At 41.6% G+C, this 18,597-nt stretch overlaps 1 protein-coding gene across 4 annotated transcripts in view; it reads left to right on the top strand.

Moving 5' to 3' along the window:
- SFSWAP (splicing factor SWAP) overlaps positions 1-18,597 on the top strand; it is a 103,154-nt gene that overhangs the window by 64,502 nt on the left and 20,055 nt on the right. For all 4 annotated transcript variants that reach the window (XM_053370227.1, XM_053370226.1, XM_053370228.1 and 1 more), the window contains one exon: positions 16,960-17,231. In XM_053370227.1, coding sequence (XP_053226202.1) covers positions 16,960-17,231 — 272 coding nt within the window. The remainder of the gene's footprint in view (positions 1-16,959; positions 17,232-18,597) is intronic.

Raw genomic sequence — 18,597 nt, 5'->3', positions numbered from 1 at the left:
TTAAACACTTGCCCATGTTGAAAGTATGTGTTGTATTTTAGCATGTGTACTATGTTAAATCAGATCGCCGTCTGGTTTATTGATTTTAAAATAGTATATGATCTCCTAAAAAAAAGGTCTACAGCTGTACAGGTATATTTTTAGTTCTGACGTATTTTGAAATAACAGCCCTATAAATCAATAGTAAAGAATTTCTGTAATTCAATTTCATGAAATACTGGTTGCAGCAGTGGCATAATCAAGCACTTATTTAATCCACAGCTACTCTTTAATATTGCCCCTCTCTTTTTTAGTCATTCTGTTGGTGGCATAGTCTACCCCCCTTTTTTTCTTTAATGTAGAAAATGGTGAAGCTACTAGTATGCCTTTTTGATAAGGATGTCTTGAGCTGGTTCAGTCAAAATATAATTTTTATTTTATTATTTATTTAACGCCCTACACCCGTAGAACTCAGGGTGGTTTACAACATAAAATTACAAGATCAACAAAGACAACTCAATAACCCCCCTTTCACAATACATTTAAAAGGGCATTAACTGTCAGTCAGCCAAAGGCCTGGTTAAAGAGGTGTGTTTTCACCTAGCACCTAAAAGCGTGTAAAGAAGGCGCCAGATGAACCTCCCTGGAGAGAGGATTCCACAAACTGGGAGCCACAGCAGAAAAGGCCCGTTCTCTTTTTGCTACTCTCTGGAGCTCTAGCGGAGGAGGCACATGCAAAATGGCCTCAGTGGATGATCTCAGGGTCCAGGCAGGGGTTCATATGGCGAGAGGCGGTCCTTGAGGTATAGTGATTTTTTGCCATCATGGAGAAATAAACATCATTTTGGACAGAATGTGATGCTTATGGGATTCGTTGCTGGAAAATCTGTACTGCAAACTTGTATTTCACAATAATGAAGGAAGAGCTGTGCCAAAACCCTGACATATTTCTGTGATGGAAAATTAAACTTTCAATTGTACCTTTGTAAACTCATGTAGCATAGAGGCTGTGGTACAAATAAGGAATTCCCTGGGTTTGAATCTTCCCTATGCAATACGGGGGTAATAATAAAGGCACGCCAACATAAAAAAGCCTTCAAGAGACACAAGTCAAAACCAGTCTCTGCTTCAAGAGTGTTTATAACGTGGGACTGGCAATAATAAATGCCCAACTTCTGACTAAAGACAGTTAAGCATCTGTAACATGGGGAAGATACGTGTATAAAGTGTTTTGAACACTTTTAAAAATTGCTCACTATTACTGGTATTGCCGTTTTATCTTAAATGAAGGAAACCATTGTAGGCTAGTGAATTTTCTTCCACTTTAATTTGCTAATTGTGTCCGTACAATGTATGTTCAGTACATTTAAGTCTTTAATTAATGCCAAGGAATCTTTTTCGAAAACCTTTTTCTCCCCTTCTTGTATTCACCCAAACCAGAGTTGCTTTTCTTGCTGAAGGATGAAAATTATTAATGAGCTGCCTCAGAGAATTATACTTCTGAGGCAGAGTCCGTAGACTACCTTTGTGTTTCTCGTACATTAACTAGCAAGCACAGCGGGGGTGGAAGCTACCTTTTCCATAGGATGTCACTTCTCTTTATCTAGGGCAGCTCCTGTCTCATAATTGAAGGCAGTGGGCTGTCCAGATGTATTTTTACATGGGAATTCTTCTGAGGACTGATCAAAACTGCAGCTCAGGTTCACACATGCCCTTTCCCATTCTGCTTTTCACAGGCGGGAGATGGCTCTAGGTAGTGAGGATGAAGGATGTGCATGCAGCTGGTGTGGGTGGTATTATGGTTTCCCTTCTTGCACTTCCCATAGGTGCAGAGGAGAGTTCCTAAGAGGTGCCTGACACTCTTGCAGAACTGTAACTCCAAGCATTCGTTAGAAGAAGCTGTGGCAGTGTAAACACATGCCTTCTGGTGCCTGATAATGCCACAGTCTGCATACTTGCAAACGCAGGCATATTTCCTTGAAGGCAAATTATTAGTACCCATGTGCAGTCACTTAATCTGTTGGGTATGAAACAAAGGTTTTAGGCTCCTGTTGGGCCTTTGTTCGCATGGTTTCCTTTGGGTCCCCCCATTTGAGTTTACAAGTCTGTGTCTTGAAAACACTGACCCACCTGCTGTTTTCTGGCAAATCAGGTTAGCCTTAATAGGGAGGAATTATTGGCTTCTATGGAAGTATGATGGTAAAAATTATGACAAATCTTTAGCACTTGGCTTTTTGTCATAGGGTTCTCTGCTCTTCAGTTCTGCTAACACTTCTTTATGCTCTAGGAAAAGAGCTTCCTTCAATGTTTGTGGAATTTCCTTACTGCCAGGTTCTGCTCTTGCTACTCAGCGCACACATTTTTAGTCGTCTTCTTTTATGGGCTGCCGGTAGAATCCTAGAAGTGTGTTTTGGTCACAAGTGAGACCTGGGAGTGCTCCTGTTCAGGATGCCTATCAGCCAGCATTCAAGTCTCACAGAAGCCACCTACGGGTCAAGGAAAATGGAGACACTCTTTTATTGCTTAGTAATGGCAACTTTCGGAATGAAGGTGAAGATGGAAGACAAACACAATGGCATTTTACAGTTATTTAGGCTACGGTCTACAAATCGGATTAAGCCTTCCTGGAAATAAGCCGTAAATTAACGATATACATTCTGAGATTGGCCACCTCTATTCCCCTTGCTCAGCCATACCTTCTCCTTTCACTAGCACCATCTCCCTCCTCTTGTAGCCTTTTATTAGGAGAGAGAAATGCCAGCCCTCCATGAATGCTTTTCACTAATCTCCATGCTTGACGCAGAGCTGAGCTATCAGGGTTAAAAGCATAGCCCTAGCCCAGAGCTTTCCAAACTGTGTGTCATGACATCTTAGTGTGTCGGCTGCAGCTAATTTAACCTCCAGTTTGCTAGTAAAACTGAATTACTGTGTCATGCAATGATGCATGTCTGAAAAGTGTGTCACCAACATGAAAAGTTTGGAAAGCTCTGCCCTAGCCCATGTTAAAGTGGTATTTGCTTTTTTTTAACCTCTTGGGACCTTGAACCCCATGGATATATTCCTTGTTAAAACACAGCATCACCCTGCAGAGAATGAAGCTGTTGCCCCTCCTTTCCTTGTGACCTACTGCATATTTTATATGGAATAGCTAGCTGTTTACAAATGTGTTCCAATACACTAGAAGTACAATTGAAGTATATAAGATAGCCAATGCTTACTTTAGTTCTTACTCGGTAGCTCTCACATTCTTGGGTTCTCACAGGAGCCCATAAGTATACCTTATTGTGCCTAGGAGGATAGAGCTTACAATGGAAGCATAAAGCTTTGCGGCAGGGGGGAGGGCTGGAGAGAGATGTCTTATTTCCCTCCAGCATGAAAGAGAACTCTTGAGGAGATGGCAGAAGACTGGCACTGTGATCCCTGACTCAATCAGCTAACAGATAGGAAGGGAATAAATGTGTCTTTGTCTCTCCAAGAAAGTGTTCACGCATCCCTGAGGTTACCGTTCACTTTTAAGAGTGAATGGCCTGAGAGAAAAGAAACTAAAATATTTGAACTGTGGGAAGAGAGGTGTATCTGTGACAGCCAGTTACATAGCACTTATGTGTCCACTGAACTGGGACTTGTATTAATGCCCTAGCCAAGTAACGATTCCTAGCAAGGCAGCTTTACCCAGCTTGGTGCCAGATGTTTTAGGCTACAACTCCCATCAGCTCCAACCAGAACAGATGGCACCAGGTTGGGAAAGGTTGCCTTAAGTGCTCAGCTCCCCACCCCCACAAAAAATTAGTCCTATGAATGAGACTTCAGAAATGCTCCATGCCTGTGCTAAAAATAACTGGAATTGTATGCAAATGAGATGTCTTTGTTTTAAATCTTTCTTAATAGCTTTTGTTTTTTTAATAGCACTGTTCATGGTTATTAATGAGCACATGGAAATGCAAATTTAAAGTTAGACAATGAATATCTTCAATTGCTCCCGAACAACAATACTTGTAATTAAATTGGTTGCTGTGAATGACATGGCAAATTGTATATTATTAGCCACCAGCGACTCTCAAGTTCTCCCCCCCCCCCCTTCCTCAATTTTGCTTTGTTCCAAAGTACTTTGAGAGCTTATTCCTTGATCACCCAGTTCAGCCGTACCCACAGTGTGATCTTTCTGGTTCTCTTTCTGCTTTTGGGTGAATGATACATGATGTATCTGACAAAGTCAAGCAAAGCTGCATCCTGATGAAGACCTAAGTGGACTTATGATTATGAAGGAGTCAAGTCCACCTTGTTCTCGAAGGTGGAAATGGCTTTGAAAATTGAGATAAAAAGCACCGGCTTTATCTGGCAAAATCAGACTTACTAGTATGATTTGCAGATATCAAATTGTGCAGTTTGAAACATCTAAAGGATGCATGTGTTACAATTTTTTGTTCTGCTTAATATAATTTTTTAAAACTCTTGTAAGTGGCTTACCTAAAAACGATAAAAGTATAGTAGTGACATTCATTAAAAATTTCCTTAAAAGGTACAGGCGATTAGCAAGCTGCATGGTGAAAGAAGAACACCCTGTATCCATCTCTACCAGATATTGTTCAAAGACTATTGCGGGGGGGGGGGTCATTGGGATGCAGTGGCCCAATGCAAAGCTCCTTACCTACATACATTCTCTTCTATGAATAGAAGTTTTTTCTAGTGAAAGGAGTTGCTTCGGGGAGTGTAGGGAGTTTTCAAAGGCAGGAAAGTAGTGGAGGGTTTTCTCTCCACTGCAAAACAAGAGGTTGTGGCCCACGGCACCTTGCACCACATTTGCTGGAGGGAAAGAATGTAGTCCGTTTCACCTCTCTCTCCCCAAGCATTTTGCTTGTTCATCCATCCTCCTAGGCAGATTAAAGCCTTTTGTTGGTTATGCGGTACCCAACATCCTTTAACATGCTTGGCCCGAGAACTGGAGCATTGGTCTTGTCCTTCAGAATTGGAACAGGTTTATAACAGTTCATTGTTATGAGACAGAAAGCTGTGAACGCCAAGCAGGACTGTGTGCATCCGCATGCACCAACAGCTGCAATCTTTATAGGCTGATGCTATTCAGTGCATAACTTCTCTGAGAAGGCACTTTGAGAAGGTAGACAAGAGACTTGACCTGCCACCCTTCAGTATTCCTTCATAATGGTAGTCTTTGTTACCACCCACAGGGTGTATGCTTGATTTAATCCCTTTACTCGTCGTGATACGCTGCTGTGTCAGGAACTGATCCTGGCCCAGAACAGTTATTTCTGGAAGGGTATTCAATTGCCTTATCAACCCAGTGAATTAAAATTCCAACATCAGCAGTGGATAAACTTTATACCATCTGTTTGTTTTGTTTTATTGGGGTGGGGGGAGTCTTTGTTATCAACTTGTCTTTTGTATTTTCTAATACAGTAATGGTCTGTCATAATAAACCTGATTTGCTACAGGTTTATAAATGTTAGTATGCACTTACCCTGCTTCACATCTGAGGCTTAGCTTACACTTTCCATTCACTGTATATCAACTAGGTACGTCGATAACTAGACCACAGTAAATGGCTTCTGCCCATAATAGGCATTGGAGCAAAGCCTGCATTCCTCATAAAGGAGGAATAATTGACATTCAGAGGAGGAGAACTGATTAAATAAATGCCTCTAAGAGCTCAGGAGAGATCTGTCCTTTGACTTTCTGTTGAAATAACTCTTGTAACATATTTCTGCAGAAGTATGGGGCAGCCTTGGAACTTTCCAAAGGTGAGCAGGGAATCCAGTAATTTCTTGCTTTTATTTTATTGCTTCTCTAGTGTTTGCTTTTCATTAACCTCTCTAAGATGGTAATAATAATAATAATATTTTTTTTTTTAAAAAAAACCCTTTTATTTATATCCCGTCCTCCCCGGTCGAGACTGGGCTCAGGGTGGCTAACATCAAATATATAACATTGGTATAAAATCTAACAATAATTAAATTACCACCTAAAAACAAGTCAGGATCAAATTAAAATCTAATTAGATGGCTTTCAGCTGGATTAGGGTTGGGAACAGTAAATAGTTTTCAGTTCATCCTCACTGTTGATCGTCTGGACTCTGGTGGCTACAGCTTACCATTTCCTCATCCTTAGAAACCGTGTCTTCACAAAATCCTGGTTTTCAATGTCTCTGTGTGTGTGTGTACACAAGCACAAGTGCAATCAATTTGCAGTCGTACCTGAAACAGTCCAGGTCTGCTTGTGGTACACTGTATGACTCCATGTGGTTAGAGATTTTTTAAAAATTTGCACTTTTAACATAGCAACCAGCAGAAGTTATGTTCTAAGCAGTACATTGGAAATATCTCAGAAATCCTGTAGCTAACTTGCTTGCTAATTATGTAATTGCTGATTGCTCATTCCTTTCTCTTCTTCCCATCCATTCTTGGTGACTGTCTGTCTTACACACACACACACACACACACACACACACACACACAGTATTTATAATATGAAAACTATTCGGATTCTTCTTAGACTCCATATAGTTTTGACACTTTTTTTTAACCCATAACTTCTCCCAACTCTAAATCACCAGATGTGGTAAAAAGGTACGCATGTCACAGCTGTGTGGAAAGGTGCCAAAATGAAGCACTTCTTATCAAATCTTACCACAGTATTATTGAACTAAAACTAGCGTTGTTTGTGTTTGAACTGTGTCAAATATTTTTATGCCTTCAAACAAAATATTGATTCCTCTGAGACGACTGATAAAAATGTTTCTGTGCTCTAGTTTCTGACATTTTCAGGACTACTTGCCTGAAACAATATTTCCCAAACAAAATAGTTGGGTTTTTGCTTTTGCTGTCACCGCATTTTTGTCAACAGTAGGCCTTTCCTGCTCCCCTGCTCAGGAAAATATATATATTGTTTACACTAGAAGCTGAAACCAGGGCTTTAAGATGGCTGTAGCAATTTTTCTAGGCTACTTTATTTCCAAGTTATTACTGTGATGTCAAACTTCTGCTAAAGTGAACTCCAAATAAGAGTGGCAAAACTAAGTTTGGAGTACTGTATGTACTAACTGTAAATGGTGCTGAGACTTGACTTTGTCTGGAAGCCCCACCCCATCTGAAAGACTTGCTCCCTAATCTTAGAAAGTGGGGCTAGTGTTCTTGATGGCCTTTATTGCTCTCCACAATTCATGGTTGAGTCTTGAATATGCTCCTTGTCCCCTCAATAGGAACTTTGCTCTTCATTATAAGTTGTAATAGGAGGAGTGGATGTCTTAGTGGAAGAGTACATGCTTTGCATGCAAAAGGTCCCAGGTTTAAACCCCCAGAATCTCTTAAGTAGGGCTTGGAAAGACTCCTGTCTGAAACTCCCCAGAGATGCTGCCAGTTGATGGGGACCAGGCTTCCCCAACTTGATGTTTTGAATGGCAAGTCCCACTGTCTCTATTGCCCTTTATAAAGGTAAAGGACCCCTGACAGTTAAGTCCAGTCGCAAATGACTCTGGGGTTGCGGCGCTCATGTCGCTTTACTGGCCGAGTGAGCCGGCGTTTGTCCGCAGACAGTTTTTCCAGGTCATGTGGCCAGCATGACTAAGCCACTTCTGGCGAAACCAGAGCAGCGCACGTAAACGCCATTTACCTTCCATCCACAGTGGTACCTATTTATCTACTTGCACTTTGATGTGCTTTCGAACTGTTAGGTTGGCAGGAGCTGGGACCGAACAACGGAGCTCACCCCATCGCGGGGATTCAAACCACCGACCTTACGATCGGCAAGCCCAAGGCTCAGTGGTTTACACCACAGCGCCACCCGCGTCCCATTGCCCTTTATAACTAGACCCAATTTGAACTTCAGATATTTGGGGAGGGGGGATCTGTGTAGCGCTAGGGCAGTTGCTCTGTCAGCAAAAACATTTCATCTTGCCATATGGAACAATCCCCTCCCTCTCTTTCCCCAGCCTGCTGTTGTGCTGTCTCTCCCAACCTCAGCACCAGTTGAGGGGGGGCACATGGTAAAGCCTCACCACACTAGTGGAAAACCTATAAAATCAGAATTTGCTATGAAGGGTGACTTTCTTTCATACTTTATAAAATCAGTTTCTCTAGGAAAATTATAAGGTGGGGAAGGGTTCCATTTTGTCTTTAGAAGTTTTATCACAGTGCATTTTCTGAATTCTGCTGTTTGGGGAGTAAATGAAGGCTTGGGGGGGGGGAGTTGCCCTGAATGAATTCTGATTTCTCTGCTGCAATCTGAAAATCAAATCGAAAAGGTATTAGCAGAGCAACCAAGTTGTGCATTTTGTTAATATGGCAACTGTTCACATAGCTGCTTTGCATTCCTTGGCACCTCTCCTCGTAGATAACTCTGGTCACAGCTAATTTCCACAGGTGGTAGAAGTAATGGAAAGCTTCTATGTGTCTCTGTTATTGTGCCCCCCTCCGCAGTTTTATACTTCCTCTGCCCTGACTTGTCTCTTGTGCAGTTCTATCAGCTACACTTCAGGGAACATTTTGGCATTTTAATGAGAGCTTCTGTGCTCCCCTGCCAGATATCTCAGCACTGGGGACCCACTTTGATTCCCTGCCCCAGCCTTTCTTGGGATTCAGGTGTGAAACCTCAGAAAATGCCATTCAAAATACGGGTCAATTTTTCTGCTCCTTTCATATATCGAAAATCTCTACCACTTTATCTCAGCTTCCCATTTCTCTGGTCTTCTGCCCTTTTAAGTTTCTAAAATCTTACTTTTCAGGACTGTTCTCTTTGACCAGTTTCTTACGATATCAATATCTGAAAGGGCTCTGTTGCAAATACTGTTAATAGGAATACTTCAATTTAATAATAAAGTCCAAGTCTTTAGTACAGTGCTCAAAATAGGGTCTTAATCTTTTGATTTCTCATGTTTTTCATTTTTACCATGGTGGTCATTAAAATAAATTCAGTGCAGTACTTTACTACATTTCAGGATTGGATTATTAAATACATTCTCATTGCATCCAGAAAAAAGCATTTACAGCATTAGTCTGAACTACTTACTTGATACTCTACTCCCAGAGAGACTTTGGACTTGTGTTTGATATTTAGTGGAACATAGTGGGGGTTTTTTCAAAAAAATTAAACAAATAAAAAGGTGCACACAGTCAGTAGGTCACTTCTAAAGTATAGTCCAAGTTGCTGTCTTTCAGATTAATGGAAAATCATATTAACAAGACCAATCTATGTAGTTTGAATAATCATACAGTTTGAAATTATTTTCCTTTTCCTTTGAATAGTAATTACCGTAACTGACACTGTGACTGACTGTCTGTCTGTCTGTCTGTCTGTCTCTCCCTCCCCCCCTACCTTTTGCAAATTGTCATGGAAGAACATTCCCCAAACAAAGAGGCATTGAATTTTATGACATTTCACATGTACCAGGGCTTTTAAAACTAGAGTGTGTGTCAAGTTGTGTAGTATTAAAGCCATCCTTACTTCAAAAGGCTGTGATTCAGAGCACGATTTGAGGTGTGCCTTGACAGTGCATGCGTATCCAGTGGAAGTTTTTAGTATGATAAAAAGGTAGAATGCATTCTTTTGCTATGGTTGATTTTATTTTTTCCAAATATGCCATTTATAATGTATATCTATAATATCTACAGTTTCTTGGTTCATATGTAATGGGAAGAAAGGTAAAGGGACCCCTGACTATTAAGTCCAGTCGTGGACGACTGGGGTTGCAGCACTCATCTCGCTTTACTGGCCGAGGAAGCCAGCGTTTTGTCCGCAGACAGCTTTTCGGATCATGTGGCCAGCATGACTAAGCCGCTTCTGGCGAACCAGAGCAGCACACGGAAACGCCGTTTACTTTCCTGCCAGAGTGGTACCTATTTATCTACTTGCACTTTGATGTGCTTTCGAACTGCTAGGTTGGCAGAAGCTGGGACCGAGCTTACTCCGTTGCGGGGGATTCGAAACGCCGACCTTCTGATCGGCAAGCCCAAGAAGCTCAGTGGTTTAGACCACAGCGCCACCCACGTCCCTATGTAGTGGGAAACTTATTATCTAATCCAGAAATGTGGAGCCGAGTGTCCTGGCTCCTGCAGGACAAAGGACTCTTTGCTCGGATCTCATTTACTACTATATGATTTCTCAGTACTGTACAAAATCAATGCAAGGATCACCAACACAGCAGGTACAGGTGACCAGGTAAGCTGAAACATTGTTCCAACAGTTGACACACCCCCTGGGCTCCTGTAATAGAGAGGGGTGGTCATGACTTTAGCACAGCAAACAAGGTGGGACCTGGGTTTGTGCCTGCAAACAGGAACTCCATCTAAGGGGCTGGGCTGTCTGTTTACACTGGTGCCTGCATCTCTGTATCCTAGATGATGGAGAGGTTTCATACTGGACATTGAGTGCTTCCTGGGTGGGTGGTGGCTTGTCATCAGAGGCTGGGGGGGGGCCAGTAGCATGGCAATCCAGTGGGACCATCCTCAGGGTCAAGTTACTCACCCACGAACAAATTACCTAACAGCTCAGATGACTCCTAGGGTCCTGATATGACTCACCTTAACCTGCTGGGGTCTTCCCCAGGGTAATCTTTGGGCACCTCAACCCGCTCCTGCCCCCCGTTGAAACAGCCCCTCCAGGACACTGTCTTGGGACTCATTACAATGAGACTCATTCATATTTCACATAAAACCAAGATGCATACATCCCAACTGAATTAACTGGAGTACTCAGAATCACCTGCTGACTTTGAAATACTAAATAATAATAAAATTATTGATTGTGGCTGCAAACATAATATTAATAGCAACAATTCACATCTCTTGTGCAGAACCTTATGGAACATTCATTAAATTCTCCTAAGACATGGTTATCTTTTTGTGTGTTTGCAGTTGTGGTTTTAACCCTTCTTTGCAAGGTGAACCTTTCACTTTTTTTCCAACGTAGGGATGTGCTAGAATAACCTCTTAAGAGGTGGCTAAAGTTAGAAGTGTTCAATACATCCAGCAATTACCATGTCCTCTTACAGCTTTTTGAAACACAATTTCTTATTGATCCTGTACCTTAGAGGTCTTGCAGAGCTTCAAGGCACACCAGTGGGTAGAATTTCAGCATAGGCCTGAAGTAATTCCAGGGCACAGCTAGAGTAATGGAAATTGCATATCCGCTTTGAAGTTCTCCTTCTGACAACCCTCAGATTTTTCGCATCAGAATAAGTCAGCACTTTTTGTGAATATTGCAGGAACGTTTGCATTTGTGTTAGATTAGAAAAGGTCACCTTAGAAAACCAACAGACTGCCTATCAGCCCCCTTTTTTCAGTTGACTTTGGAGAGCATTTCCATTCTCTGAATATTAAAGCTAAGCCACAACATTCTGTTATTGCCCAGCTTGGTGGCAGTTGTCTGGAAGGACCAATTCTGCTACTGCGTGTGCTGCATGACTCCTCAGAATCAAAACCCTTGCCTAAGCAGCCTATTCGCTTCCTTGTTTGAGGCAGTCCTTCCAAGTTTAAAAACCACAAGCTCATTTCAGGGGAATATGAGAAGTGCCTTATACGGAATCAGACCACTGATCCATCTAGCTTAGTACTGTGCACACTGGCTGGCAGCAGCTCCCCAGGATTTCAGACCCAGGAGTCACTTCCAACGATACCTGGAGATGCCAAGAATTGAACCTGCGATCATCTGCATGCAAAGGTGGAGCTCTGAGTTACAGCCCTTCCCTTGTATATAAATGCTATACCCATTTCCTGTTCTGCTGTAGATCACATGTTACGCGTGGTGGGGAATCTTTCAGTGGAAATGCAGGGTAAAATGTTATAAATATATTAAATGCACTTTGTTCAATAGTAGTTTGCCGCAGCAGATCAGCTGAGGTTTTTTATCCAACTAAGTTATACTCAGTGACCCACCTAAGTTGGCTGTGTGCATTTATTTTGCAGAGGTCTTCTCTGAGTAGGCCTAACATTGGATGCAATTCCTGATGTCTTGCAATGTATTAAGGTTGTTACGAGTGCCTGCTTTGATACAGGTGTACAGTAAAAGGTTGGCAATAGCAAGCATGTCTTCCTGTCCGCTTCATCCTGAGCATCGCTCAACAGGCCAGTGCAGTAGCACAAACTAGACACATCTTTCTAGCCGATACAGTATTCTCCTGCTCTAAATGTGTGGACTCTCTGACCACCCGAACGTCCTCCACGGGTTCCGATTGTCTGCAGGAGCTTCCTGCAGCCAATCGGAGGCCGCACCTTAGTTTCAGAACATTTTGGAAGTCAAGCATTCTTCCGGAACAGATTCTGTTCGACTTCCAAGGTACAACTGTATTTGGATTTGGAGGATATGTACTGTAACAGAGTATTTTTTTGGGGGGGGGGGGGTTGGAATCCTGAAGTTGAAAGGGGGATATAAAGCATTTGAGGTGATACAAATATGGTTGAGAGAGAAAAAAACATGTGAATGAGAAGTAATAGATGATCTCTTACTTTATATAGTTTAAAATACATTGTTTAATATAAGATTATTGCAAACTGCTCTGCTAATTTTGTATGAATAGCAATCCAGATATTTATAAACAAGTGTAAATGCAAAGACAATTTCAGCATTTGTTACTACTAAAAATAATATGTGCACCAGTGGACTTATTCCGTGTGTTCTGCTTCTGTCTCAATTATCTGTTTACATTGTCAGCATCTCATATTCTTTTCACTGAAGCCCTTTCAGTTCTGATTCATTGCTTCTAGCATTTGTGCCTTCCATTTTTGCTTGTTTTATTTGCTAGGAGCCTCCAGTAAGCCAGTCATCCTGAGATGAGGGGGATAGTTGCATTTAATTCGCATGGCAATGCTGTAAAATTCTTTATGGTCCTTGAAGCAAAATTACCAAAGGGTAGCTTTACTACTGTGTGGAGCTCCCCCCCCCCCCCAAACACGGTCATAAAAAACCACTGTCAATTAGCACTCAAAGAGAGATGTGTCTCCCTCATATCTGAAATTTGGCTTTCCATTACCTTTGTGTATTGTCCAACATAATCATAGTTGAAGAAGCAGAAGGCAAACCTAGAGCCATCATTTTTAACTGGTTTTCTTTATTGTAAGAGATTCTTACTAAAATTCTTCTAAGCCTTTCCATGTTAAGTAAGGCAAGGATAAGATAGGCAAAGTTGGGAACCAGTGACCCTCCAGTTGATGTTGGACTGCAACTCCCATCATCCCTGACAGTTGTCCAGGCTGGCTGGGGTCTATGGAGTCCAACAACAATTAAAGGGACCACATGTTCCCCAATCCTGGTTTATAGCAGATGCATAGAATTTCTCCAGCTTAAAACAGCAGATGAGATCTTAATGGAACATTTCATATGGAAGGTGGCTGTTGGGGGAGGAGGAAAGCCTGTGGTGCTAGATTTTTTTAATTTTATTTTTGTAGATGCACAAAATGGCAATTTGCAAATTTCCTGGTACATTATGCTATATTTTTTAAGTTTACAAATGAAAAACATGGGGGAGAATGCAACAAATGCATGTTGCTATGCAGGTGTACTTGGCAAGGATCTGTTATTGTCTGCAGGTCTCTGAGTTGATGTTCGGTGACAAGCCAGGTTTTGGTGTTCCTTAATGGTCCAGTTTGCGTATAGCACTACATCACTTGCATTCACAAACTGGAACGAGGCAGACTAAAGCCTCGGGCTCACATGCTCCTTTTCCCATCTCCTACACTGGGTGGATAAGAACTTGGCTGGTCTTTCATTTCAGTTAGTCTTGGCTTGCTGCCTATGAACAGAGACCATGGTTTTAATCCAGACTCTTGCCAGTCTCTGTTCAGCAGGCTTATTTAACTAACCAGAATTTGTGATATGCCCTGGATTTGGTTCACAAAAAATTTCAGAGGAAAGTGAGACTAAATGCTAGTGAATTGCTGCTCCCAGCCACACAGAAGGAATGGGGGGCAGGGGGAGTGACCAAACCCTAGGTTTTTTAATTAGACTCATTCCAGTTTGTGTACTAGCAGTAAATCACGGTTTAGTGTGAAGTGCCGGTGCATCCAGTGTGAGGAATGTTAGAATGTTCATTTAACTTCACATGGGTGTTGGTTAGATAAAACCATTTCTAGGGTATTTCTCATACATATTGTTATATATTTATACCAGCACAGGTTCATGTTGGGGGATCATTGTGGCAACAGTGACTTGATTGAGGTAGTACTATGTCTTAAGTTTAACCTTGTTGCATTCGCTGAACATCAGGTGTCCATATGTGTGGACAAGATGGGGGAGAGGCTTATCATTAGCATCTCCAGGTAGAAGTGGGAAAGCCCCTTCTATGAAACTCTGGAGAGCTGCCCACCATCAAGTGTAGACAGTACTGGCGGTCTGAATCGTTGTAGAAAAGCTTTATATGTAATTTACTTTTTCATCAGGAATATGTCAGCTGAATAGAATAGACTAGAACTATCCTATTCTATTCTAATATGTCAGCTGCACTGTGAAACAAGTATAACTTTACATTACTATCCCATTTGAATGTGAAGGGTGGTTGAGAAACCTGGTGGTGTTTTTTTACGTGGGGGGCAGGTGAGAAATCACATAGGCTTCTGAAGATGAAACCATTTATTTGGCTGAGAAATTACTGCTGAATATGTATGCAATGCTTGTGAAAATTAGAAAGTTATATTCTGTCTTGCTGGATGTGAGGTGTCTCATCAAAACCAGCACATAAAGTACAGATTATTCCTTTTTATTGGGTCATCTCTTGCTCTGAGCAAGATTGTCCAAGTTTCCCAAGCCTTGCAGACTGCTGCAGCAGATAAATGTTGCTGTGCTTCAGTCCCTCATAGAAAGTGACCTTGTTAGAATAAGATTGAGAAAGTAGATGAGAAGAAAGTAGCATCCAAATGCAAAAAAAGGACAGGGTAATAATAATTGTGACAGTTTCTTTCTTTATTTGGGTCTCTTCCCAGAAAATGTCAAGAAGCAATGAAAGATCAAAATTCAGCAAATACAACTTTTCATTCTTGCCTACCAATACTTTATACATTATTAAAGTCCTTTCCCTCTAGTCTGTCTAGCTCTCAGAAACATGTTGAAAATGGGTATGTGGGGTAAAAATATTAAATGTGGATCCCATGTTATAGGTTGATGTTCTAGATGAGCCTTGGGTTTGAAAGAGTGGAAGATGGCTGCACTAAGTTTATTTTATTTCCTTTAAAACAATTATACACTCCTTTACAAATTCCAAGGCAGCTTGCATACTCAACACATTGAGCAGAATTCTGAAAGAAACAGTAATAGGTGAAAAAATGTGATTTCAGGAGGTGCTGATTAAGCTTCGTGCCCACTTTATTTCCAGTTGAAAGTTGAATGTGCAGTGGGTATCACAGTGAGGCAGTAGAACACTTTAAACATTCTGCTCTCTACTCTTGTTTGGAAGCTAGATATCTAAAGTAGATGCCGGATCTGCCATTACAAACCTCCTCTGCTTCTTTTTGTAAAGTAACTTCGGCTAGCCAGTCACACATTTCTCACGTAATACAAAGTCACTACAACAAACTTTGCTGGCCTACAATGTAGGAAGGGTGGAGAGATGCCAGCTACTGACTTTTGTGCTCTGGTGTAAAGTTTCGCAACATGTTCGTTACCTGTTAGGACCTCTGCTGAGTTACGCTTCTGACAAGGATGGAAATGTTTTGTTAGGAGAAGTATTCTAGTAAGAGATGTAGATACAATACTGGTATTATTCCTCTCAACTTAGGTCAAAGTGTGACCCACTTCTGGGTTCCAACTCTCAGGTGACATCCAGTGATTCAGCATATTCAGTTCCTACTTAGTTACTCCTTGTCTGGATACTTTTGACTTAGAAGTGGGAAGCTGAATGTGATGGGGCTCATTGCTAGTGAAAAGCCTTCCTTTTCTTTCTTCTTTGGTAATCACTCATAGCCGAGTAAGATTGTCTTCCATGAGCACGATTTTAACAGTGAGTCCGTAAGTGACTGTGGAGCCCAATTCTGGATCTACATGTCCTTCCACAATGAGGCCATAGCTTTCTGGGCAGGCATTGATCATGGTGAGCGTTTGCCAAACGCGCCTTCCTCTTGGAACATTTCTTGCTTTCGTCCTGAGTTTGAGCGCAAAGTCCATGACATCTTTGGTAAAGGCTGTTCTCCAGTTGGAGTGCTCGCAGGCCAGTGTTTCCCAATTGTTGGCTTTATGCTACATTTTTTAAGATTTGCTTTGAGAATCTTTAAACCTCTTTTGTTGACCATCAGCATTACGCTTTCCGTTTTTAAGTTCGGAATAGAGTAGTTGCTTTGGAAGAAGTTGATGTTGGAGAATAGTTGCTTCAACACTGATGATCTTTGCTGCTTTCAGTACACTGGCATTAGTTTGCTTGTCTTCCCAAGTGATGTGTAAAAAATTTCGGAGACACTGTTGATGGAATCTTTCAAGGAGTTGGAGATGGGTTTTATGTAGTCCATGTTTCACAAGCATACAGTAAGGTTGGTAGTGCAGTAGCTTTGTAAACAAGCATTTTGGTTTCCCTGCGAATGTCCTGGTCCTCAAACACTCTGCACTTCAATCGGGAGAAAGCTACACTCGCAGAGCTCAGGCGATGCTGAATTTTGGCATCAATGTTGGCCCTTGTGGAAAGATAACGTTACACCGTTGAGTTGGTGTTCCTTTACAGGTCATGTGATGGGCCAAATTGTTGAATTGAGTCTGATTTGATGAACACAGGAACTCAACTTCATTCATGATTGACTGAAAAATCCTGGGCTGACTTCTTCAGTTTATCACTGTTAAATATGCAAAATGTTTCCTCCATCACCATTTTCAAAGCAGCCATGGAACAATAGGTCATTAATGATCCCTTTTTACAGTTTGGAAATTTAGGCTAATAACTGGCCAAAGATTAACAAGGGACTGCAGAAGGGTTTTTCAATTTTAACCTAGACTTCCAAACTAATGTAAATACTGTGTACATATTGACACAAAGCTAAAACCTGCCTGGCTTTATTTCAGACTGTTGGTAACATGCAGTGTCCCCTGTTGACTGGCATCAGGACATTGCCGACCTTGGAAGCAAAGGCACCTGAAAGGCCTTCAAGCAGAAGCAGAGATCTGCCCAGGGAAGAAGAGCGGGAGAAAAAGAAAAAAAAGCACAAGAAAAGATCACGGTCACGGTCAAGGTCGCCTCCTTCCAAATATCACTCTTCGTCAAAATCCAGGGTTCGATCACATTCAAAAGCCAAGCACTCACTTCCCACTGCCTATAGAACTGTCCGGCATTCCAGGTGGGTTTTCTGAACTAATGTTATTGTTTAGTGCTTTTCTATGCTCGTTTCCTTTTCCTTGTGAGGCTGCCATACATGCTATTTATTCACCAGGTTCAGATTAGATCTTTATGATGTATTGCCTAAAACTGTAATGTCTGAAGCAAATGCATGTTTTGTTTTTGTACCTGTGCCCTGTCTTCCACACATTAAAATGTTATAGAGAGCTGCAGCTGATCATATGGGGCACATACGCCTTATGCTGTTTTGGAAGCAAGGTGTGTCATTTTAAAATAAAGCACTACTTCTGTGGCCTCAGAGAAGCCACCATTTCTCAGCCTCCCCGTCCCCCAAAAAAACCCACCCTCTAGCATTGTAATATGGGAATTAAAATACAGGCCTCCTGCTTTGCAGGGTTGCTATAAAGATTACAGAAGTTCAGTACTTGAGATATTCTGAGTGTTAACCTATATTGAACTTTTTTTTAACTGGGCATAGCATAGCCACCCAGCAGTTTTGCTTTTGCTTTCAGGAGTGTAACTTAACTTGGTTTTGTTCTAATAAGTTGGCACACATTTTGTTAGGAACTGGTGTTAAAACTTTGTTTTGATTTGATTAAACAACCTTTAGGACTCATTTACCTCGAGAAGATGAATTGAAGTTCAGGTAGTCTGTGAGTTTGAATGCTAAAGATTAAAGGGCTTTTGGAACAAATGGCACTGTGCACAATTCATACCTTGCACAAAGTGATATTCAGAGTCCTTCTAGGGGCATCCTGCTGCTCCTTTTCTTCTTCTTCGCTGAGTTACCAGGCCAATTTTGAAAGCAGGCATGGTCTTGTTCTAAAAAAAACCAACAACGTTGTGTGGGAATGTGGTGCTATTCGGAACAAGGGGCATTCCTTGCATAAGAGAGCCCTAGCAAAGCTTTGTGTGTTCTCAGCATGTATTTACCACTCTGTGGTCCCTGAAATAGATGTGTTTCATGTTTTTGGACTAAAGCTCCCATCAGTCATGGCCAGCATGGCCCTTGATCGGGGATGATGGGAGTTGTAGTTCAAAACATTGAGAGGGCATCAAATTGGGAAAGACTAGTGTACACAGCCCTGAGCTAGTTAGACAAATAATCCAACCTAATAAAAGGCAGCTTCCTGTGTTCCAGCACTAGCATATATGGGGCTAGAGGGCCTCTGGCAGCAAATGGTTCCTCAAACCTCATGCAGCTTCAGATGCACCTTGGAAACCTGATAGCTCTTAGCTTAGAACCACAGTTACAACTTTTAAAGGACCACACCATTGTAGATAGAAGTGTGAATATATGCCTAAAAGGGCCAGACACAAAGAGAACATGACTAGGGAATGGCTGTACAAGTGCTGAGTCACTTCTT

Source organism: Podarcis raffonei, chromosome 16 (assembly GCF_027172205.1).
Source record: "Podarcis raffonei isolate rPodRaf1 chromosome 16, rPodRaf1.pri, whole genome shotgun sequence".
NCBI lineage: Eukaryota > Metazoa > Chordata > Lepidosauria > Squamata > Lacertidae > Podarcis > Podarcis raffonei.
This window is presented reverse-complemented; position numbering and strand designations above follow the sequence as displayed.